This window comes from Lissotriton vulgaris, chromosome 11, assembly GCF_964263255.1.
Source record: "Lissotriton vulgaris chromosome 11, aLisVul1.2, whole genome shotgun sequence".
In the NCBI taxonomy this organism is placed as follows: Eukaryota; Metazoa; Chordata; class Amphibia; order Caudata; family Salamandridae; genus Lissotriton; species Lissotriton vulgaris.
Genome location: NC_141699.1, coordinates 652,109,401 through 652,135,571, shown reverse-complemented (window position 1 = coordinate 652,135,571; position 26,171 = coordinate 652,109,401). Strand labels below are relative to the sequence as shown.

At 46.1% G+C, this 26,171-nt stretch overlaps 1 protein-coding gene across 2 annotated transcripts in view; it reads right to left on the bottom strand.

Moving 5' to 3' along the window:
* ADAM9 (ADAM metallopeptidase domain 9) overlaps positions 1–26,171 on the bottom strand; it is a 563,447-nt gene that overhangs the window by 131,992 nt on the left and 405,284 nt on the right. For both annotated transcript variants that reach the window (XM_086943740.1, XM_086943741.1), the window contains exon 16: positions 7,342–7,522. In XM_086943740.1, coding sequence (XP_086799866.1) covers positions 7,342–7,522 — 181 coding nt within the window. The remainder of the gene's footprint in view (positions 1–7,341; positions 7,523–26,171) is intronic.

Sequence of the window (26,171 nt, the reverse complement as noted above, 5' to 3'; positions counted from 1 at the left end):
CTTCCGCCAGATGCCCACCTCTGAGCCTAAGGTGGGCCCCGTCTAGCGTTTCCCGCTTTGAGGGTCAGCTCTGGTCCACAGAGGTCCACTCCGCCACTGGTAGCTGGGGCAGAGTCACACTCTTCCACGTAGGGGGAGACGGCGGGTTGGGCCACTTCCCGAGTGCACTGGCCACTCTCTACATCTCTGCCGCACCCCACAACACAGGGTTGTTCTTTCAAGTTGGAAGAGGGGGTGCGTCAAAATGTCTTGCCTCGTAAGTTGCTGGCGCCCTTCTGTGCCAACTGGAGCTTGCTTTTATGTGTGGGGGACCACGAGCGAGCCCGGTCGTTTCACCAGCCAGGCTGACCACCAGGCCCTAGCTGTCCACTGAGCACTTCACTGCTCGCTTATGGTCCGGGTGTTCCTACAGCCGTATTCCCAGCGATCTGTAAGCTCCGCCTGGGGAGCCCGCCGCAGAAGCTAGGACACAAGTTCGCCCCGAGGGTCCTTAGGTGTTGCAGGCCCGTGATCCCCGGGCTCGATTTTCGCGCCGGCGGCTCCTCGACTCAGGACTCCCACAAGGCTACGAGGCGCTGCCGCAGCGTCGCAGGGGGAAGGCACTGTCCCGGTGTTGTCCACAGTCGGCTCCAATCTGAGAACAGGAGGCAGGGTTCACACCAGGAGGGCAGACAGGGCCGCTGTCGGTCAGCAACCCAGGCCGGAGATCCCCGGGCTAGATTTTCGCGCCTCCGGGCCGCTGCACAGCCCCTAAGCTTCCTGCCGTCCAACACGCTCCCCGTAATCAGCGGCTCCGCTGCTCCGTCGCCAGGAGGTGGTAAGTCGATGGCGGCTGAGGTCCGTTTCGAGCCGGCCCGGGGTAGGAAAGCAGGGCGCAGGCTCCGTCGGACTCCGTACCGGGCGGCCCAGCTCCCAGCACCAGGCGAGGTCTGCGTCGGCTCCAGGCTCGCTTTCCGCCCGTCCCACACTGCTGTCGGTACTCCAGGAGGTGCCGTTTCTGGCACCGGGGCCCGGGGGAAAGGGCGGCAGAGGGACTCGGGTCCAAACTGTCCAGGGGGGTGCTAAACAAAGCTTGGATGGGTCGGCGCCGGAGGGACAGAAACATGTCCTACTCCGCCGCCATCTTGGCCTCGCCCCGGAGGAGAACATTTTTAATAAAATCTGTCATTTAAATACACTTGCCCCAGTCAAAGCAATCCGCCTCAAAATGGGGCTTTCAAGTATTTATATTAGGGGGTTGGCCCCTGCTCTCATGAAGGGTCGCAAGCCTTTGCCCAGTAGGGAGCAATCTTTGAGAGGACTACTCTGCTCAGCGGTATTAGGTCAAAAGAGAAAGATAACTTTTTTGCAAAAGAATTTTAATCAAGCACTTTTGCACTTTAGACTGAGTAGGGCTGACTTAATCACATTGTCCTGTTATGCAAATAAAATTGACCTCAAACACAGTATTAGGACCAGTTCAAAGAAACAAGATATGATTTAGCGTAGGAAACAAAGGAAGATGGACATAACTACTACGGTCTCTGAGGTGTAGCCTCAGCCCTCCTGAAATTGGAATGTGGAGTATGGTGTCTGTCAGTATTTCCTACTGTTCCATATGAATATTCGGTCATTAAAATCTGCTTGGGGTGGGATTGATTCAGAGAATAGACTGTGATCTGTGTGGTGATTTTGTACAAACTCCAGAGCCTGCTCTTTTTGTATGCCCTTCATTACATGTTAATCAATGTCGCCTGCTGACACCATGGTTCTTGAAATATGGGGTTCGTTCGACAAAAGAAGCAGTGCAAATATTTAATCCTGTAAATGAAACTATGTGTTTTAATTTGTTTTACCTTTTTAAAAACGTGTTTTCGATATCTATGCATTTGGCATATTTTATATAGTGGATATCATTGTAGATATTATAAACAAAAAATTAACACATTTAAACTGTGGGGGTAATTTATGAATGAGTTGAGAAGGGAGCTGTTAAGACTTTTTCCTGGTGGACTGAGATGTTGTGTTAAAGTCCCCAGCGATTATAGTAATACCAATCAGGGGAATGATTCAATCCTTACAAGGTAGGTGAACATGTTTTAGCCTTATTGGTAGACCTCAAGTGAGTTCTCTGTCTTCTGTCTTCCGTGTGTGCTGTCTTCACTTGTGTTACCATAGTAAAAAAGTGAGTAAATAATTCACAAATAAAGATGGGCATAATAAACCTAGGTATCCATACGTCGAGTTCTGTTTCGCAATACTGTATGGATCTGGTAAGGATAGAAATGATGAACCTTTAGTGTCGCGTTCTAATCTAGGACCCTGATCGATACTGTGAACTTATGCCCCTATTCAGCTATAAATCCATTTATTCCCTATATTGGCATAACCGTTCAAGTGCAATATTCAGAAAGTCGTCTCTGGCCTCACACGAACAGAGCCACATTTCAGAATCGCTTTCTCTGCCACTTCCTTTGCAACCAATTAGTGCAATGACATAGCAGAAGTTACGATCTGAGATTCCTAGATTAACACTCCGAGTTCTTCAACAAGATAAAAACTCAGCAACCTGGAAATCCCCGCTTGCTGTGTTTTGATTAGTAATAGAACTCTAATGAGCACTGATAAACGATCACTTCCTAGTGACATCTTTATTGACGTCTTATGTCCAAAAACTTACGTCAAACAAGGCACCTTTCAGGTATAAATATTACCAACGTTGCCTTAAGCAATCGCTGCTAACTGCTGTTGTGTTGCTGAAGCTATCGCTGACTCGCTGCTGCTGAAGAAGCTGTCATGCTGATGATACCATAGCTGCTATCGCTACTGCTATCGCTGCTAACTAGTGAACGATGGTGTGGTGAACTTAGGAGCTGAAAAGCCGTCCCCCTGCAAGAGCCCAGCAGATGAAAGCTGCCCGCGGACGCTGCCCCTCCTCCTCCTCCTCGACGCACTGAGAAGAGACGCTGTCTTTCTCCTGCAGAGAAATCCAGCTCCGGCGTTTCTAGTCTACCCTTGCGGGTGACTGGGATATCGACCCCCTGAAGGAGATACCAGACCTCCATCATTCTATTCCAGAGGTATGGTGTTGACTAAACCCTTAGAGAGAATTCTTGAAGCAAACCTTGGCAAAACCAACTTAACTTAAAGCTACTTACTTACTCCCCTCCCAAGTATTAGGCTTAGGTCAGGTACACTGGGGTAGGCGTAGTTAGAAGCACCAGTTGAGTATTGTAGCCTAATGTATATATGAATGTATATATGTTTTATTCATTTTAAACCATTATATGGCTAAGAAACCATATCAATGCTTTTACAGTATTATTTCGCAATACTTATCTTACTGTACGTACTTTTTATAATAACAAGTCTTGCAATTGTGGCAATTCATTTCTCTTGTACGAGAAGAAAGACTGTTCAATAAATGTTACCCTTTATTGAAAACGCCCGTCTCTCTATTCTCTACATATTGTGAAAGTAAACTGCACAACCACTGACTGAGTAAAATAACTGTCTATTGTTTCACACGACCCTAGAGATTGACTCTTGATCTGAGGAGCAAAGTTGTCATGTTGCACGGTTGTTGGAAAACTGAATCCCTTCTTGGCTGTGCCAGGGAAGCTGATCACTTCCTATTCAGTCAAGAAAGTTTCCAGTAACCTCTGAGCTAGTTGGTAACAAACCCAATTATGTTTAGCATAGTCAGTGGAGGCCTGGAAGATCCGCACTTCTACGTCGATACTACTGTTTATGTTATTCCAATGCGCAGGGCCTATTGGGAAAATAGGAACTACACTACACTATTACTTCTAGCGGAACACTGAGCGTGACATAATCGCACTGCAATCAAAATGTGAGAAAAACAGAAGTATGTTCATACCATGTGCACAGATAATTGGATGTTTGTTCCGAATACTGGGTTTATTTAGGTCTACCTTGGACGCACAATGGTGATGCCTCCCCTCTTGGAATAAGAAAGTGTGACTTGTGTTATTCTCATGAGTTAGTTTGCAGTGGGATTAGCTCACCTGCACAGTTTCACTAACAAGTAATGAAAATGACCTCGCTCCTAAATGTTTATAATTTCGATCATTATCCGATTCATACAATATGGAAAACAAAACTCAACGTAAAGATACCTAGGTTTAGTATGCACTCCTTGCCTGATTGTTTTAACTTTAACCACAGGGAACTATAACAAAAAGTTTCAGGAGACAGTGGTTCAGGCTAGAAGCCCACTTTGGTGGTCACCTCTACCAATGTGAGGAGGAGCCCTATAATGAAGTAAGCGACCTCTTGGTGGGTGTGATCTTCCGTCCTTAAACAACTGGACTTTCCTCAGTAAACTTCCATACGAGGACTAGCTCACCTGCTATCACCAGGGCACTTCATGTTTTTCAAGTACATGGAAAGAATATGCCCTGGCAGAACCTCCATTTTCACCTGTGTTTATGAGATACGTTTATAACATTGCTAACACCTAACTAGGATAGGATCTAGTTAGAAAAGGATTTTGGAATCTTGAGATAAATACCAAAAAGTGAACGATTTTGAAATGTAATTAATGACGAAAATAATGTTTTTATCTTTGGTCTTTATTTTGTTTACTAACAGGTAGAATGTGTGTTATGTATTTTGTTATTATGAACATTATATGTAGTTACAGATATTTCCTGGAATTTCCATGAGGTGTGAAATTCAAAGTCAGGGCGCAGGTCTCCCTAATTTAAAGTATAGTAGGGAAAACTGAAAAAAAATTCATAACCTTGAAAAAGAATAGTAAGAATATATTTTAAGTTAAATCTTAAAGTAAAATATTGTACATATTCTTTTGAATATAGAACAAAAAAAATGCTACAGAATTATTAACATTTTAAATTAAAAATTATAGTAACCAGACTATATTACATTAGGTTACATTTTCTTTTCAGAAGGATAAATTTAAAAACCATTCCCATACAAAGTAAAACAATATATTTTCATACATATTAAATGTGATGCATAGAACTAATTAAAAGTAACTTAATTCTGTTCTGATAAAGATGAAAGATACATACATTTTTATATTTAAAAAAGGGTATTAAAGTATGGTAAAATAAATGTGCATGCTATACGATGCCTCATGAGTTCATGAATGGGGAGAGGATGTAGCCTTACGGCTAGAGCGGTCGACCTTGAATCTGGGGCACCAGGTACGAGTCTCAGCAACAAAGCTCAACATCCTGTGGTTCTGGGCAAATCACTTAATCTCCCCGTGCCTAACAAAAATTGATGTGTTCTTCTGTAACGAAACTGGTGCTCATGTAAAGCGCTCCTATACTCGATTCGGGTCTAGTTTGCGCCATATAAAACTCTCTCTATAAAAAAAAAAAAGAATTGCAAGGCAGACGCCATCCAAAGACTTAGGGGCCGATTACGACGGGGGGCAGATCGCCACCGCCGGCCCGGCAGTGGTGATCTGCCCGCCATATGTCCCTGGTTCTCCCCCCGCCATATTAGTATGGTGGGGGACACCGCAGCGGCCGGAAAGACCGTCCGCTGCTTTTCCGTCGGTCTAATTGTCGACTGGGCAGAAAAGGGACACAATGTGGTGGCGGTGTCTGCAAGACACCCGTATCCATATTATGATGTAGGCAGAAATTGACCTTTCCATGGTGGCAATGCCGCCATGGAAAGGCATGCAGTCCTCGATGTTGAGGTCCTGTTGCGGGCCCCCAGGGTGTTGGGGGTGTTGGGGGTGCACATGAGGGGTATATATGGTACCCCCCCTCATTGCAATGCACTACGTGGCAGGCATCACGTGGTGCCTGCCATGTTGTGCATGACTATGCTGTGCACAATCCTTTTACATTGCGAGCGGGGCTGCAGCCAGTAGATCCACCCGCAATGTAATAGGCCCAGGATCCTAATTTGCATGGCGGGACCGCCGCAACATCCGCGGTCGGTCCAGTGCTCCGTTGCGTTGGCAGGCAGACAAAGTCCACCCGCCATCGTAATAGGCCCCTTAATGTGGTGAAGATCTATCTTTATTGTAATGTGATACATTTTGATTATTGCTGATGAATTTGTTCAAAATGGCAATAAAGTTGACTGTAAAAAAAAAAAAAAAAAGAGTATGGTAAATTAAAATAAAAAAAGTTTTATTGTTAGATACTAGTTTACCATTAAATGAAAATGATTTACATTTTACCAATTTTAATGATTTAATTTAACATAACAGTATGTCCTATGCAATTTTATTTTAACCCCTTCGCTGCAGCGCAAATTCTGCCGCAGCGCTGGGGGGCTAGGGGGCGGCCGAGGCGCTTCGGTGCTCATGACGGCACCACACCGTCATGAGTCATGGGCGGCGTGTGCTCATGACGGCGTCAGGCCGTCATGACTCCGCCCGCTCATTAATTCGCCAGCACAGACGGGGAATTAGTGCCGCGTGGACAGCGCGGCAGCGGCATGACGGCTCCACGCCGTCATGAGCACGCGGCTACCGTGACTCATGACGGCGTGGAGCCGTCATAAACACGCAAGGGGTTAACACCAATATTTTCTATGGGAGCGTGTTGCAGTATCAGTGGTTGGCCATGTGTGGGAAAAGATGTACTACTCCTCCTTTCTGGCAGTAGTAACTTAACACTTGTAAATTTGGCACCACCCCTTATTTCGGGAGATATGCAAATCTACAATTTTGACTAACGTGACACATTTTATGAACAGCCGAAAGTAGTAAAGTTACTCAAACGTGTAGTAGAAAATCTCCACCTCTAGATTTACCTTTTTGACAAGGTCCCTCGGTGTATAAGGTTCCTCGCATAAAAACCAGAGTCACTGACAGGCAAAATGTTGTGACAAAAAGGTACAAGTGTAACAGAACACATGGGGAAGGTACACCTGTGAGGATTTCTGTGTTTTATTTCCTGGAATAGCAGTCTATGACGTCATATTCTCTTTGGTTGTAGTGTGCTCTATCCCCCAACAGGGTTATTTGGGTTCAGAGGTTACAACATTGGCAACATCAATTTAACTAGTTCAACTGACAATCTGCTCTGACCCTTGCCCTTTATCCCCTGGAGTACTAATTTGAGACCAAAAAGTCCACCAGGAAGTAGGCCGGGGGCCAGTTTGAAAATGAGTCAGGGGCAGGGCTGGGTAGACCAAATCTGATACTATTCACGAGACATACCGACACAGAGAATCAGTTCCATCCATACTTTTTATGTAACTAATATCTTTCTTCATTTTACCAACTTAAATACAATTCTTTAACCACAATATTATAGCAGGGCATAGTAATCCAGCTCCTGCCTGAGGGGTCCAAAAATTGCACCAAGTGTACACAAATACAAACAGGTATTTTATAATGCTTACCTTTCCTTCTTCACATTTTGTACCTTCATTTACCATCCCAGGGTCAGGAACATCTGAACCAAGACGGAAATCCACACCCCAACATACAGTGCCATGAATAGTTGTTTTAATAACAGCTGGATCAATTCCAAACACAGGGGATTCTACGTTTTCACACTGCAACTTTCCACACATGGAATTCCTGCAATATTGCAACAGAATAATATAACTGAAGCATATTAATGTCGTACAACAATTTTTATATTTAATGCATATAGCCATTATTTAATATGGATCTGATGTTAAAATATAGTACAATGCTTTTCAGTCAAAATTACAAAGAATTGCATTTGGTCACCTTAATTTAAGAAAAAGGCTCAGAATGCAGTCAGTTGTTACTTTTATTGCAAACCTTTCTTCTATAAAAACAACGGAACAATTATAATTGTGGTAAATCTGATACTGTTATTCCTTGCTCTACTTCCTTCGCCACTGACTAGGAATTGCCGGTACTTGCAGACAGGCCCAGAAAAGCTTTTAAAATAAAATATTTTAGGGCTCACCAACCCTGCTTTTAACCATATGTCACCAGCTTTTACAAATTAGAGACTACATTAGCAGGTTCATACGTGGCATATATTCTGCACCAGTATTAAGAATACGGGAATCATACGAGAATTTTCTTTCATTCTCCATTGTGTTGCTATCCCTTCTACGGAACTAGTTGATAATCGATAATTTAAAAATAGGGCGTTCTGATTGGTCCAGGGAGCTTTATTTCTCTTGAGCCATTTCGCTTCCGTGGGAGTCAGACTACCGTGGGAGAGAGCGCACTGATTGGCAGCCTGCAACATGGGGAAAATGTAGCTGGAAGCCATTACAAGACTTGGGTACTTGGGCCCACATGCATCAAGGGTTTTTGCATTCGCAAACGGTGCGAATCGCAAAAATCGTCCGTTTGCGAATGCAAATCCCTTTTTTGGGATGCATTAAGGTTTTGGCTTTTTTCACAATTTAAGAAATCGCTATTTATTTGCGATTTCTTAAATTGGGATAGCATTTAAGAAATCGCAACTTTGTGATTTCCTAAATGCAATGCATGATTTTTTTAAAAATTGCGAAATCGCAAATTGGAAGTGGTAAATTACCATGAAGTTAACCTTCATGGTAATTTTTTGAAAACTTTCAAAAATGCACAAAAGTGCATTTTTGAAAGATTCATTTTAAACACACACCTGCACTTTAAGCTACATTTCAGGGGTGCGGGGGGTCCTTCGGACCCCCCCTGCACCCTTGAAATTGCATTGTCATTTTGCGATTCCTTAATTGCGAATCGCAAAATGAGAATGCCTTCACGTTCATTCCTATGGGCCTCTAGGCCCATAGGAATCAATGGAAAGGGATTCCTTAATTGCGATTCGCAAATTAAGGAATCGCTAATAAATTGCGATTTTTTAATGCATAGCCGTTTGCGAATTCTTAATTGCGATTCCTTAATTTTCGCAATCAAGAATTCGCAAACGGGAACATTGATGCATGTGGCCGTTAGTCCCATGTCCTGTTCATGTTAAAAACAAGCATCTGCAATGCAATAGGTCACACGTTTACGCGAGTTTGAGCTATTGTCATAGTAAATGACAATGCCTTTTATTTATGTTTTGGTTTCTAAAACATAAATAAAAGGCATTGTCATTTACTATGACAATAGCTTAAACTTGCGTAAATGTGAGACCTATTACATTGCAAATGCTTGTTAGTATCAATGCAATGTACAGATTCTGAGCAAAACTGTTTTTGTTAAACACAGATAATTCCCCTGTCGCAGAACACTAACCTGCACAGGGTCACTTATTGTAATAAAAGATACTTCTATGTTATTCAGGAATTCATTTTTGTGTCCATACCATAGCGTTTCAGGAGACACCCCCTTCATACAAGCCTGCAAGATGGAACTTCCAAGAACGCACGGCAACGTGAACAAGGATTCATGTGGTCATAAGATAAAAACATTTTAGGAACAAAACCAAAACATTCTTTCCCTCAGTTTGAACTGCGTTTGCATATGTAATTTTCTTTAGAGTGGCAGATAAACCCCTTTCACTGGTTATAATGCACGGGGATGGGACACCATCTGGACAAAATTCTCACTTATTTAGCAATTAATGGGAGAAAGCGGGTCTGCTAACTTTTGCGCAATGGTGGGAGCGGTGAAAATGGCGTGGCGGAACCATCACTTAACACATTCAATGCACATCTTAAAATTAATCTGACGTTTATAATCCACTCTTAAACAAAGAAACTCTGAACAAGAGTGGGGTGCTACATTTTGTGTTTGTCAAAAAAAAACTGGCTGTGTCTGTGAGGCACAGTCACCTCACTAACTATGTAATTAATTAAGGGTGAAAAACTTTCGCGGAGGTGATGGAGTTCTTTCCCTTTAGTATGCGATTTTGTGCAGTATTACTCTCGAGCGGTACACACTGATAGCCCAGATGGAAATGCGAGACCGAAGGCATTGCAAACAAGCGGCCACCATTGTCCCGGCTGCTTGGAAAGTGAAAGTGCGCACAGAGCGCTGAATGTAAGCAAAACATGTTGTCGTGCCTGATGTAGGAGAAACTCAATATAGAAAATAGTGCTTACAAGACTAAATAACAGGTACCACGTAACAACTCAAGTGGAGTGGTGTGGCTCACTGGTTAGAGGCGGCAGACCCGAGAGCTGAGGACGGCCCGGGACCAGGGTTCAATTCCTGACGCGGCAGGGTCGTGGGACCAGGGTCAGCGGACTCGATAATTCTCATCTCGGTGTCTACTCTAACCAGGGATCACACTTAGCAACTCTGGGCATTAGCTTGCCTCATCTCCACAACGGCCCCCCACATACGCCGGGGATGCCTGGTTTCACCTTGGAGATACCCAGTAAGGACCATCTCATAGGGAAAGCCAGGACGGGTTCCCCAGCGGTCTACTGCGCAGAGATACTCCTTCGGGAGTCGATTCTAGCGCATTACAAACCCACAATTAATTAATTAATTAAAGGGGCGAGTCAACATGGGAGGTTACAAATGAAGACAAGGCGATTTTAAGGAGAGACTAACAACGTATTTACAAATCAGAAGCCAGCATTTGCGAAGGACAATGACACAAGCCAATGACACATATGGGCGAAGAGTGGGTGGGGTTTCTATGCCATACTCCAGTACAGCAAGTCTTGCAGTGCAGAGCATGAGTGCGGACTCTAGGCTCGACCTAAAAAATATATAAGAGGGAAGGGTAGGGATATCCGAACCCCCCCCTATGCCGCATGGGAGAAGCCAGAATCACCCCCCCCCCTCCACCCATGAAAAACATTGCAGTGGGATCGAAAAGAAAAATAAATGGCGGCGGGCCTCGTTTATGGAGTTTATGCCCTGGGGGGCCCACTTCCGGGGCCGAAGTACGAGTTACTTACCTTCGGTAACAATGTATCTGGTAGAGACGATTCTAGCCGCAGATTCCTACACGTAGAATTATCCCCAGGCGTGAGACTGGATCCAGAAACTTTTTTGCCACAGCATCCCTGCGCGCCGGGGGAGGGGCGGGGGGCGACATCACGCGACTCCACCCAGGTGTTGTCAGCGAGGTCACATAAGACTAGCCCCGGCGCGCCTACGTCAGTTTTCTTCTGAGAACTTTTCCGCACCACAACGCAGAACCACCAGACATAAAACTGTGGAAGCATGGGAACAGTGTGCCAAAAGCAGAAAAAATTGGAAAGAAACGGTGACTAACAACACCACACAGAGTAGTGGCAACACCGTAGAGCCCAAAGGCAGGGAAAGAAGAAAGAGCAAGCAGAGCCCTGCACAGCCACCCTGGCAGCACATGAAGAGCCTTCCACCCCTGTGTCCAGAGGCAAGAAACATGTGTAAAGGACATGCACACGTAGTAGCCTACCACTCTCATCCTGAGCAAGGAAGGAGACCAGTCCCAAGACAGACAGGGGCAACAACCTCCAAGCCACCCCAACATAGAGGGCAACCACCCACAAGGGACAAGGGCAAGACATGGCCAGATGACCCTTAAACAGAGGATAACAATGGAAGGAAGTGAGGGGAGTGGAGGACAGGGATAGAAAGCAATCCCCCCCTAACCTGGAGTAGCCAGAGCAGCAGGGCACTGGAGCACCGGAACCCCATCCCCCAATGAACCAAAGGAGGAACGAATCGCTCCTAGACGGAGCCACCCGTCAAGAACAAGGAAGGCACTCACAGGAGACACAGCCCCCCACCAGGAGGCGAGTACCGAAGACCAACCCAAGGGTCCTCGCAGAATAGCGGAGGAGGGGCGGGCCTTGAAGTAATGTGTGGCTATAAACGTCTCTACCAGATACATTGTTACCGAAGGTAAGTAACTAGTACATCTGATTGAGACTACTAGCCGCAGATTCCTTCACGTAGAATAGATACCCTAGCAATACCCCCTTGGAAGGAGGGTCTGCGAAAGGACCTCAAGCCAATACAGAACAGAGGGCCCCACAGGTGACCAGATCTGTGGACCAGGTAGAACCTCGTCCCTGCCAGGCAATGGGAACCCCAGAAGCAGAACCCCACCGACCCCAAGAAGAAGTAGGAGGGAAAAAAAGGCTAAAGAGGCCTGTACACTCACAGCAGAGCAACCAAGGGCAAGGTCGGAGAGGCCGAAGCACCCTACTCCTCCACAAGGCAACATAGCTTCCGTCCAATGCCAAGACAGGAAGAGAGGAAGAAGAAGCCTAGAGGACCCAAGGAAGCGAGGGAAAAGAAGGCGAACCCACTCCAGATGGGAGAGCAACCTGCCAGCCAGAACAGCGCCTGCAGTCAAAAGCCGCCAGAAGCAAGAAGAACAGCCCGAGGCCCCAGGAAGGCCGAGTAGGCGACGCCTGGCAAGGGAGAACACAGGATCATCCCAGACCTCAGGACAGGAGCAGGGAGAGGAGGAGATGCCCGGGCACACCACCATGAGTGGCCGCACACCCAGCCTCAAGAAGCAAACGCAACCTACATAAACGCCATGCAGAACAGGTACCCGAAGGCGACCAGAACCCCCTAGCAGAACGCAAGCCATATGACAGCTACCACTACCCCACATAGGGTACGTTAAGTCCCAGAATATGGGAACCCTCTTTGGAAGAACTTCAACAGCAGAGGAAAAAAACAAAAGAGCCATTGGGAAAAAACACCCCTGTGAAAGGATTGACAAGCAGCCCAAGCAAAGCAGAAGGCAAAATCACAGGGCGAAGTCTGCACAACAAGTCTGGCAGAAGACAAACACATAATCAATAAAAGTGTGGTCCAGCAGCCAACAATGCCAAAGTCCCAAGGAAGGACGCAATTGCCCAGAAAACACACTCCACAGCCAAAACAACCGGTCCAGGAAGGTCCAGAATTAGCCCAACTCAAGAGTCACTGAGGAGGGGATGGAGGAGGAGGAGGATAAGGTGGAGGAGGACGTAGCCCCGCCAAGAGCCTTTGGATGGCGGAGTCGGCCGGAGCATGGAACAACAGGCTGAGATAAAACGAAAGGTCGAGGAGTCGCTCCCGAATATTCTCAGGGAATACCTCGTCCCGAAGTCAAGCATGGTGACGGAGAGCGACTGAGGAAGCCATGGCCCTGCCCTGCCCAGCACCTCAGATGTTTAGAGCAGAGCGGAGAATAAACTCCTAAAGCTCCCGGCCATCCAACGCATGATGCCGTAAGTCCACCTGACCAGTCTCCTGGGACACTGTGGATCCCAGAAACTCAGCCGAGTCCCACAAACAGGATATAGCCATATCACACAAGGTGTTAAGGGCCTGCAAGACAGAGTTGGTCGAGGCGAACATGTTGCACCCCCAAGAGTCCAGCCAGTGGGCCTCCCGGGACGGCGGAGTCAACAGTGGCGACAGGGAGGGAAAAGCAGTCAGCAAAGGGGGGCTGGCGGGCGAAGGGTGTAGGGAAAAACACGCCGGGTCACGCGGCGCCGGGAGGTGCCAGTGCAGAAGATGCTGAGGTACTGGTTGCCTAGCGGCAGGACGCCTCCAACCCCCCGTTAGGAAGAAAGGAGTGAACCTTCAAAGGGAAGTAAGATTTCCCTCCCACCAGAGCCCTGGTGGAGAACCTCCAGGAGATGGTCCGCCGGAAAGTGAGACACCGGGTCAGCCATGCGCAGGATGCCCACAGCCGTGGACACCGTATGGGCGAAGGCCGCACCCGCCTCCGTAGGGCCCCGTGGTGGAGAAAGCAGCTCCTTCGTGGGCGACGGCTACAAACTAACACGGCCATCCCCGAGGCCAAGAAGACGGGCAAGGGCCGGAACTGGAAGTCAGAAGGGGCCGAAGAATGAGTGACCTACCCCTCTTCCGACGAACACCTCTGCCTCAGGAAGGGCGGGTAGCTGCCCTCCGATGCCGGTGAAATAGGCACCACCCGGCGACCAGTCTCCGGGGAGGACGATACCACTATACAGCCTGCCTGCCTCCGGAGAAGAAGGAGCCTCCGAAGACGAATCCGCAGTACGACCCCCGCGCAGAGCCGTAGAGTCCACTGCCTGAGGCAGGAGGTCGCACCACCCGGCGTCACCGGACAAGGTTCCTCCAAGTCACCCCGTACCAGAGACCAGAGTGGAACCGGCTCCAGGGCAGCGCCGGGACGAGGCCGACCCCACCCCTGTAGAGGAAGCCACCTGCGTGGGGAACGAGACGGCCCTGGGGAGTGACACGAAGCCCTCCGCCAGCCGCGGCCCAGAATGTGGCAGAGATCATCCGGCAACCCATGTGGCGGTGCCAGGGAAGACTCAACCTCCGATGAGGCAGCCGCCTGTGGGGAGGGACGAAAGGGGCCCAGAGAGGATCGAGGGGTTCTCACCCAGCCTAGACCAGGAGCGGGACGAGGAGGGCCCACCGACCCCTGTGGCTCCACACGGTCCAGCTGCTTCCGGCGCCGTAGCGGTGTCACCTCAGCCTTAGACAGGACCACCTTGTCAAAGGACCGAGAGGGGCTCGGAGATGCGATCCCAGCCCCGGCGACCTCCTGCGACACCACAGGGACTCCCGCAGGAGTGTGCGGCGAGGTAGAGACACCGTGGCCTGACGGAGGTGCCCCAGAGGAGCCGCACCCCAACAGCACCACATCCTCCAAGTCTGGATCCGAACTAGTCGGCGCCGGTGCCGCCGCGGAGGGCCCTGCGCAAGGCGAGGGATCCGCCGACGACCCAGGAAGGGAAGGAGGAGGAGACGCCCGCGAGGCCTGCAAAGCCACTGCGTATGTCTCCATTTAGACTCTCGACGCCCCAACACTGGGAAACGGTGGATAGGACGAACACACGGGCCCACATCACCCGAGGAGAGTCCACGCCCCAGACAGGCCGGAAACCAGCCCCCGGGGACAAACTGCGACACTTACCCACCTGGGAGCGGCACTCACGTGACATCGGAGAAGGGCGAGGACGACGACTATGGCCGTATCTGAAGCAGACCGAGGGGAGGACGTCGACCTGGAGAGACGCGCCGAGAGGAGTTTCATGCGGCGCTCACGCCGCAACTTCGGCTTCAACTGTTGGCACGCCTCACAGGCAGTGGTGCCGTGACCGTCCGCAAACACCACATACAAATGAGGTGAGGGTCCGTCGCCGACATAAGATGCCCGCAAAACGTGCAAGTTTTGAAGCCCGAAGGCATTCACACACTGTTCCACCAAAAAGAAATGGAAGAGAAAAGGGGCCCTAAACAGGCCCGAAGCAAGGACCGGATCCGCGTTGCAAGTGGAATAGGTAACAACTGACCTAGGCGCGCTGGGGCGGGTCTTATGTGACCTTGCTGACGTCATGTACAACGCCTGGGCGGAGTCACGTGATGTCGCCCCGCCCGCGGTGCACAGGGATGCTGTGGCATAAAAGTTTCCGGATCCAGTCTCACGTCTGGGGATAATTCTACGTGAAGGAATCTGCGGCTAGTAGTCTCTATCAGATATTAGTTTACATAAGGAGGGGGATGGGCTACTTGGCCCCACTCCCCATGTAGCCTGGCTGATGAGGGGTGAAACCCTTAAACCGGTCTCAGGATGCTTGTTTCCCATCCAGGGAAGACCTGGCCTGGCAGTTTAGGTTGAGCTGCATCCATGATGAACAGGGTCAAGATTAATTTGCATATGGCTGGGTCTAAACTTGGATGGTAAAGTGAGCTAAAGAACGATGAAGGCTTTAACCCTGATCTAATAGTAACTGGGGGTGAGTGACCAATCCGTCAATCATCTTCTTGTGTTTGCTTTGTTCGCCCTATGTTGGCAGGGTATGCCCAGACGTGGGTTCCTTGCTCACTTTGCCACTGGATTCAAGCTAGCCTGGCTGGTGAGGGGTGTTACCCCGAAATCAGCCTGAGAATGCTTGTTTCCAGTCCAGGGAAGACCTGGCGTGGCAGTTCGGGCTCGACTGTTCCAATGAAGAACAGGGTCAAGACTGATTTGCATATGGTTGGGTCAGAACTAGGGTGGTGAAGTGAGCTAAAGAATGATGATGGATTTAACCCAGATCTAATAGTGACTAAGGTTGAGTGTCTGAAAAGTTTCAGCGCTTCGTCCATAATCTTCTTGTGTTTGCTTTGCATACACTAGGGCCATGATTTGGATGGTGCAGCAGTTGCATATGGGCCAAAAACTCTAGGAAACTGACTGAACATGGATTAATGCTATATGTTACTACAAGCAGTCACAAGCGCAATTACCTTTCTGGTACTAGGGGCCAGGATTTGAACTGTGCATCAGGTGTAGTGGCACAGGGACCAAAAGATCTAGAAAACCTATTGAAAACAAGGATTGTTACTTGACTGGATGAAGTCCTTTCTAGAAAATCCACTCAGGAGTTCTGTCTTTTTCCCTTTTGCTCGTTGAAAGTTCAACCTGGCTACGGAGTGCTCCAGGGCTTCTCCCTCTCACCTCTCCTATTCTGTTTCCATATCTGACTCTCTACAGCAGTGTAAGGTGAAGATATATAACTAAGCTGAGCTGATAACATGCAGCTGATCTTCACAGCTGACAATACGCCAGATTCATAAACCTTCTTCCAGAACACCATGCTGTATATACAGGATTGGATGGATAACCATCAACTGAAATTGAACTCTGACAAAACTGAGTTAGTGGTGATGAAGAACAAACTTCACTTATGGAATCCCTGTTTTCGGCCTTCAGGGATGGGCACTCCCCTCCCGTCCCTAAAAAAATGGTCAAAAGTCTTAGCATCCTCACAGATGAGGGTGTATCTATGAAACCTCAGCAACTCTAAAAAAAAATACAGAAAATAAGAAGGTACTTCACCCTTGATGTGATTATTCAAATTATAATCGATTTTGTAATGTCTCGCATTGATTATGCCAATGCTCTTAATATGGGACTTCCTTCTGGCCTTGTGCACAGACTGTAGATAATACCACATCAGGCAGCCGGTCTGGACTTTCAGCAGCCTAGTTATTGCCAAAGCAAACCCTTCAGAGAAGAACTGACTCTCTCCCGGTAGCTCAGAGGTCCATTTTTAAAACTGTGTGTCTAATCTTCAAGCTTCTTCACGGTAAAAGACCTGCTTTTCTTCCTTCCAAAATTCAGCGCTACATTCCTAACCGCCAGCTTAGATCAGCACACTTCAATCTTCAGGTTGTTCCTATAAGTAAAAGAAAGAGATAGGGAGGAGTCAAATTTTCTATGTCTGCTTCCCACACTTGGAATACCTTTCCCCTTGAAATAAGATCTGTGGAGAACTACAAGGGATTCAGGAAAGAACTGAAAATGTGGTTGTTCAGACGAGCTTATGAATAACTCTGGTAGCAGTTACCACCGCTACCCTAGCGCCAAGAGACCTTTTTGGTGGACGTGCCCTTAACAAGTGATCATTAACATAACATTGCTAAATTTTACTACTAAACAAGCAGTCACAAGTGCAGTTACCTTTCAGACACTAGGGGCCATCATTTGAATGGTGCAGCAGGTGCAGTGGAGAAGTGTGGCTCACTGGTTAGAGCAGGCAGACCCTGAAGCAGAGATCAGACCCGGGACCAGGGTTCAATTCCCTACGCGGCAGGGTCTTCAGCTCAAATGTCCACGGACACGATAATTCTCGCTTCGGTGCCTGACCTAATCATGGGTTCACACTCTGCAACTCTGGGCATTAAGCTTGCTTAATCTCCACAACGGCCCCCCGCGGCGGGATGCCTGGCTTTCACCTTGGGGATGCCCTGTAGGGGCTATCTCACAGGGAAAAGCCAGGACGGGTTCCCAAGGCAAGCGCTTAGAGACCCCTGGGTGATAAGCGCTATATAAATCCAATATACAATACAATACAATACAATACAATACAGGGGCCAAAAGGCCTAGGAAACCCACTGAACACCGACTATTCCTATATTTTAGTACTAACAGACAGACAGGAGTGCTTATTTCGTTCTTTAGTAAACATTGCACCCAAAGTAACACATAGCCTAAAGCATCACTGTAATAAAAGCTGTAACCTATTGAACTTTTTGGTCTACCTACATACAACCTATGTTACATTCAGTGCATTTATATGGCACATTTGCAGTTGTTGTATGGTCTTAAAATGCTTCTGAATCTGGAAACACTAACACCTTAGCAAGGGCATTCTCCATTCTATAAAATTAGCACTTCAGCCCTTGTAAATACAATATAAATACTTGCGACTTACCATATGGCATTCCATATCAAGCATTGGCAAACTAATAGGTCTCACCTATGTGAGATCTATTGGCACTGTCAAAGTTTCTTTAGTCATATTATACAGCAGAACTAGCTTCAATGCAGCATAACTGCTGTGCAAAAACCAAAGGGGATGATGGACGGAGTGTTGAACATTGCAAGCACTCACCCCCAGTCATAAGATCTGGGTTTAATCCATCATTCTTTAGCTCACTCCGCCACCCCAGTTCAGACATGACCATATGCAAGTCAGTCTGACCCGGTGCCTCTTGGGAACAGTCCAGCCCGAACTGTCAAGCCATGTCTTCACTGGACCAGAAACAAGTATCCTGGGACCAGTTTCTGGCTAATCAGCCATCATCAGCCTGGGTAGCTTGAATCCAGAGGCAAAGTGAGCAAGGGACCCACGTCTGGGCATACCCTGCCAACTTAGGGTGAACAAAGCAAAACCAAAGGGGATGATGGACAGAGTGTTGAACATTACAAGCACTCACCCCCAGTCAACAGATCTGGGTTTAATCCATCATCATTCTTCAGCTCACTCCACCACCCTAGTTCAGACATGGCACTTGCTGTGTTATTCAGATTCTTTACATAACTTTCGAATATTTGAAACATTAGCAAAGCCAATAAATCTTGCATAGGTAAGACCTATTGGAAGATGGGCGATAGTGCAGATAAAGCTAGGAAACTGTAAACTCAATATATGCGGAGTTTATGCTTCCAATCAAGATGAGCCTATAATTTTTGATCAGATTAATATGGAACTACTTGGCTGGGGGGGGGAGTATATTGTGCTAGGAGATTTTAATTGTATAATGAATTATAAATTGGATATTACTAGAAAAAATGCCTTTCAAAGAATGAGGAAAACTAGAGCTGCAATTCTGGATTTGGCACAATACATCTTTTAAAAGATGTATGGAGATCTCTAAATCCTGAAATAGCCGGCTATACATTTTACTCTGCTGCACATAAGGTATGCTCACGCATAGACATGATATGGGCTTCAGACTTGATTCTTGGTAAATGCTCAATGGCTATACACCCAAGGGTGACATCTGATCATAACCCGATCTCTATTACGTTTGCACTAACAACTGAGGAAGCTACCTCCCGCTCTTTCTTATTTCCTCGCTACTTATTCTCTGATACGATGTTTATAAATCAACTTAAGGAGCATATAAAAGAATTTATTGATATTAACAGACAGTCCAGCTTACCCTGGATAGTTTGGGATTCTTGTAAGGCTAGCATACGTGGATTTACCCAGCAATATATATGGCGACAAAACAAAGAACTCCGAACTTTAAATCAGCAAAGGCTAAATGAAATCAGAGATATTGAACTCCAGATATCTGATGCTATTTGTAATGGTGCTCCAAATCTAGAGGAATGAAACTTCAAACTAATTGAGCTTAAAGTTGCAATAAAAGACCTTCTGAGGAACAAAAGCGTTAACAAACTAAAAAAATATCATCTAGATCAGTATGAAAATGGAGATAAAAGTGGTAAACTTTTGGCTTACAAAGTTGCGGAAGATCGTTCTATTAATATGGTTAAAGAAATTAAAGGGGACAATAATCAACTATTTTGTGATCCAAAATCGATCTTACAACAATTTGCTTCCTTCTATCAAACCCTTTATACACCGGAAGTTGCTATTTCAGATGATTGCATTAACAACTATATTAACGTTAACAAAGTCAATAATTTAGAGCCGGAACAATCGGCTCAATTAGAGGCCGATATTACGCCTTTAGAAATTAGGGGGGCAATTAAATCTTTAGCGATGGGCAAAGCCGTAGGGGAAGATCTTATCCCTCTGGAACTTTATAAATATTGTATCGAAGAATTAATATCATTATTCGCTGATGTGATTAGTGCTATTGGTAAAGGGCAACAAGCACCCAGATCCTGGAATTTAACCCAAATTATTTTCTTTTAAAAAAAAGGTAAAGCACCCCAAGAGAGGGGATCTTATAGGCCTATTTCACTTATTAATAGTGACGCAAAAATCTTTGCCAAAATATTGGCTACTAGACTAGCTCCATACATGTCCCAACTTGTCTCTCCCCAACAACATGGTTTTATTCCTAAGCGTGACACCACAGCGCATATCAACATGGCTATATCGGCCTTTGATGCAGCACGGACTAAACTCACCCCACTCGGTATGATATTGCTAGATGCTGAAAAAGCATTTGACCGGGTGGGGTGGGGTTTTCTGTGGGCAGTTCTACAGGCATTTGGCATTAAAGGACAACATTTACGATGGATCCAATCAATATATGATAATCCTATGGGTAAGATCTCATATATGGGGAAATGTTCTTCTCTGTTTTCCATTAAAAGGGGGACAAGGCAGGGGTGTCCCTTATCACCCTGCTTTTTGCTCTTGCAATAGAACCTTTTTTAATTGCCCTACAACGCCAAACTTTAATTTGCCCTTTTATTAATGGCTCAAACAAATTAGATATAACTGTATATGCTGATGATATTGCAGTTTTCTCGCCAGATGTTGTTAAAACTATGAAAGGTATTTTAATAGAAGCAGGCACATATGGCTCTGTCTCTGGTTACAGACTTAACACCACAAAAACTCAGGTTGTCATGAATTACCAACCAACCACTCCTGTTTCTGGAATAAGTAATGCAGCCACCTACTTAGGTGTTAAAATCTCCTCGGATATTGATTCTATCATAGGATTAAATTATGAACCTCTACTAAAAGAAACCGCCATGCAACTTAAGAAATGGCATAAATTGCCAATTAGTATGATCGGTCGAATAAATTTAATAAAAATGAAAATTCTGCCTAAATTTTTATATTTGTTTCGGACGATTCCTTTACGGGTCAATAATTCCTTTTTTATTAGACTAGAAGGTATCATTGGCAGTTTTGTATGGGGATATAAAAAAGCCCGGCGCGCCGTATCATTGCTTAAACTCCCCTTTAGTCAAGGAGGACTGCTATTTCCGGACTTTACATTTTATTACTGGTCAGCATTTTTGACTCGGATTTGTAGTCTGACAGTTATGGATAAATGCTTATATTTTCACAGGTTTCTACTAGGATTGGATGTCAATATGTTTCTTTATAGGATAAACGACCCCAACTATTTTAAAAGGGTTAAATTTAAGACCATACGGGACACTGTGAGTGTCTGGCGATCTATTATGGCTAAATGCAATACCTCTCTTTTTCACTGTAAAACACCTTTATGGGGCAATCCCGGTTTCCCTACTATTTTTCATGATCCAGCTTGTCAAATGTTTTTAAATTCCGGTATTAGATTTTTGGGGGATTTATATGACCATCAGGGTTTTATGGCATTTGATAAAATGAAATTCTGTTATAATCTACCTGAACTGGCAAGGTTTAAATACTATCAGATTAGAGACTTTGTGGTGAAGAAATTAGAACTCACTGCAGTATTAGAATCCGAGATATGGGACTGTATCTATAGAGATGTAGATAAATCTATCATAAGTTTGGGTTACAAGCTTTTTTCTGATCTTAGGACCAGCGATGTTATTACATTAACAGAGAAATGGAATAGGAAATAGGCAGTGAGTGTTCCAACAGATTTAATTACCACATCCCTCAAAAGCCTTAATGTATCTGTTCAATCTTCCAGCTTAAAATTGCAAATGTTTAAAACTATTTGTCAATTATATTATACACCTGAAAGGATACTCAAATGGGCAATGAATAATAATTATTCTGATAGAACGAAATGCCCTAAATGCGATATGAGTGGTGCGGATATTGTCCACATGTTTTTTTCATGCCATCATCTTAATGAATATTGGGAAGGAATAATTAAGGTTATCTCTGATAGACTTGAGCAACCCTTCTCACTTTCACACATTGATGTTTGTGTGGGCATCAACGGGGGTGAAATGTTTAGAGATCTTTTGAATATCCTAATCACTTGTGCAAGGTTAACTATTGCTAGAGCTTGGATCCAAAAGAATCCACCAATAGTTTTGGAATGGTGGAGTCTAGTCAAGGAGATTTATAGTATGGAAACCGCTATTGCGGACTCAAGGGGATTGCAGGCCAGACGAAAAATTTACAGAATATGGGGTTTATTTATGTCTCAGTAATTTTTACTTAAAATTTATGTTTATTTGTTCATACCTATATCTCTGGCACGGTCTAAGTAATGTTATATAATTATCTAATGCAGCCTTTGAGAATTGTTATATATTCTTTCTTTTTATGTAAAAATGAAATGTTTATTGTTGCCTATGTGTTCCTTTGATGCAAATAAAAACTTTTGAAAAAAAAAAAAAAAAAAGGTAAGACCTATTGGCTTTGCCAATGCTTGACTTGTTAACTGCTCCTTCTGCCTCCGACCTGGTAACTTCTCCTTCTTGTTTGTGCTGTCTGCTCTATCTGCCCCCTGTCTCAGTTTAACTGCTCCTTTTTGAATCCTTCGTTCCACTTAACTGCCCCTTTTTGAATCTATTGCTACTCTTACTGCTCTGTCTTGTATCATCTGTCAGTTTTTGCCCCTCCACCCGGACTTGCTCTGCTGATCACTTTTTCCCACCTTGTCACTCCTGCTGGACATTCCTGCTCTTGCTGAGCCTGCCCACTCTCCAAAGCTCTAAATAATGGAGGCCACAGTGCGGCCGCACCGCCGGCATGCCAAAGGCAAGTCGGTTTAGGATCGTCCAAGCGTGGACTGTGCCCAGTGCCAGGAAGCCTGGTTCAAACACCTCCCCTAGCTATATCGCCAATAGAATCCACCTGCTTTACTCTAGACGCCACCAGGAATGCTGCAGCAGAGCTGCACCTCAGTCCACGGTAGGCCACTATGCCTTCTCGCATTGCCACTTCACCTGCCTCCAGACACCCGCTCCCACATCTCCCCCTCCCACACACACTGCACCCCTCACCAAGTCAGAACTTAAGACCCACAGTCAGACAGCACTACACACACACTCTGTACAACACTCACTGGCATGAATGCATCTCCTCAACGCACACTAACTCAATAAGCAATCCACAGAGAATGAGATCTCATTGAGTCCAACACACTGGACCTCCTCTTCCTCATTGAAACCTAGCTCAACCCCCCATCGGCAGCTGACATCGCCACACCCATCCCTTCTGGATAAAAAAATCCTGCACCAAGACTGACCCCATAAGCCAGGAGGAGGACTCTCCATCATCCACGGAGACACGATAAAGTGTACCTCTAATAGAGACACAGAAGTCACTTTTATGGAATACATGCACTTCAAGCTTGAGACAGTCAGTAAAACTACTATCAAAGACACCCCCTCACCTACCGGCCCCCAGGACCTTGCACCTACTTAAGCAACCTCACTGCACCCCTTGCCATGGCCACCAAAGACTTCATACTCCTAGGCAATCTCAACTTTCATCTCTACGACCCTTGGACTCCAACACAGACTTGTTCGAAAGTCTACAGAACATCGACCTCACCCAGCTCGTACAAGGCCCTACCCATATTATTGGACACACCCTGGACCACATGTTCTCCTCATGTGACAATGTTGAAGTCAGCCAGATCACTCCACTCATGTGGACGGACCACTCCATTGTCCACTTCCACCTAACAGGTCCACCAACCACCCGTATGGAGTCTAGCAACACCCTAAACTGCTGCTGGAAGAAAGTAATAGAAATGGAATGTCTCAAAGCCTTCTAACTAAACTACCCAGATCCCACCAACGACCTCATCAAAGACACAAACAACTTCAACAACTGGATCACCACTTGCACCAATACCCTGGTGCCCCTGAAAAACTCCAAACCCAAAACAACCAACAAACAAATTAGCTGGTACAACGCTAACCTCAGAGAATACAATTGAGTTTGCAAACAACTTGAAAGGAAATAGAAAAGCGCCCAAGGAATCAATGCAATAAACACCCACAAGGCCTCGCTTAGACACTATCACCATCAATTAAGAGAGACCAAGAAAAACGGCTTGACCTTGAAATACAAATCTAGCTCCAACAACTTAAAGTAACTTTAGGCCATTGTCAAGGAATTCACCAACTCAACAGTTGCAACCAAAACCATAACCACTACAGAAGAACTCTGCAACACCCTCTCCGATTTCTCTCATGAAAAAAATCAACAAGATCTACAGCAACTTCAAAACCGAACCACCCCCCATTGACCTTCCGAGCCTGCTAACTTCATCAACTAGAAACCATGAACTGACAGCATGGAATTCTCTAGTCATCGAGGACACTGTAAATGTATGTAAATGTATTGCGACTTATATAGCGCACGTATCACCCGAAGGCATCAAGGCGCTTGCTTTGGGAACCCGTCCTGGCTTTTCCCTGTGAGATAACCCCTACCGGGCATCCCCAAGGTGAAAGCCAGGCATCCCGCAGCGGGTGGGCCGCCGTAGTGGAGATTAAGCAAGTTATTGCCCAGAGTTGCAGCGTGGGACCCCATGATTAGAATAGGCACCGAGGCGAGAATAATCGAGTCCGTGGACATTTTTGGGCTCAGGACCCTGCCGCGCCGGGAATTGAACCCTGGTCCCAGGCCAGACCTCTGCATCAGGGTCTGCCGCTCTAATCAGTGAGCCACACTCCTCCACACTGCAGCAATAATTAAGACAGTCCACACAGGAACTCCCAAAGACCCCTGCCCCCACCATATCAACAACCTGTGAAAAGCCATGATCAGCATTTCATCAAGACCTCCCTCAAGACAGCCACCTTCCCAAACAACTGGAAACATGACAAAGTCACTGCCCTCCCCAACAAACACTTAGCTAACCCCAAAGTATTCAGCAACTAATGACCCATCTTGCTGCTCCTCTTCCCAGCCAAAGTCAAAGAAGACCATCAACAGAAAGGCCCTGACCACCTAGTACACTACAAACTCTTGGACAACTCGCAATAAGGATTTCAAAACACCCACAGCACCGAAACAGCCCTTTTCGCTGCCACAGACGACATATGCATCATCCTAGGCTATGGAGAGACCGATGCCCTCATCCTCTGCGACCACTCGCCACTTTCAACACTATCTCCCACCACATACTCCTCTCTAGACTGCACACAGCAGGAATACGAGCACCAGCACTCAAATGGATAGCTTCCTTTCTCTCCGGAAGAACACAAGTGAGGCTCTTGCCGTTCACTTCAGAACCGAAGGACCTGATCTGCAGAGTCCCACAGGGATCAGCACTGCCCCACAGTCTTCAACATGTACATGACTCTTCTGGCAAACATTGCTGGATCTTATGGAATCACATCATCTCCTACGCCGACACCCAGCTCATTTTTTCCCTCTGAGACGACACCATCACCACCAAGACAAACTTCAAACAATTCATGATCAGCATGGGAAATTGTGAAGAGACCGTTTTTTTCTGGAACTGGAAACTTCACATTGGACTGTAACATCAACCCAGACAAATGGGTTTCTCACTTTCAAGGGATGCATGGCAGGGTGAGTAGTGGATGTATGACACTGTTTGGGAGCCTGGTATTGACTCTCTTCCACTGACCTTTTAGTAAATAGGGGGTGTGTGGGGTAATTCTACCTACAACAGGGGGGAAAGCCCCAGGGCCGTATGGGGCCCCTGCAAACCTTTTAAAAGACAACCTCAAAATTTGGGCAAAAATCCTGCCACAGTTGTTACCAGGCAGACGACCAGAGTGGTTGTCTCCTCAGCACATTGCCGATTCATTCTAAAGAGTAATACATTTACAGTGGCACAACTGGTCCCTAGGTTTATCCCAACAAAGTTGAAGCATCTGCTCCACCAAAACAACACTCTGTGGTTGTCCTGTGCATCTGCCATCGACCGATGCAAACACCGCGATTAAGCAACATATGACCATACAGGTTGCCAGCCTATCAGCCTGTCTCTCATACAAGGCACCCAACTGGGTTCCTGTGTTAGTATTCCTTCTCCTTTTTCTCACTTTACCAGTGTCTCACACATCTCACTGTTTCACATAGCTGTGCAACCCCCATCATATGTCCCCATATCCCTTGGTCCTGAAGCGACCCTAACACAAAAAGGGTTAAAACGTCGTTGACTGTAATTTAAAGCGAGCCATTTCAACAGCTCTGATTATTGTATACAGCAGCTAGAAATATTACTAAGTCACCTTTGAAAATTGTGGAAACCA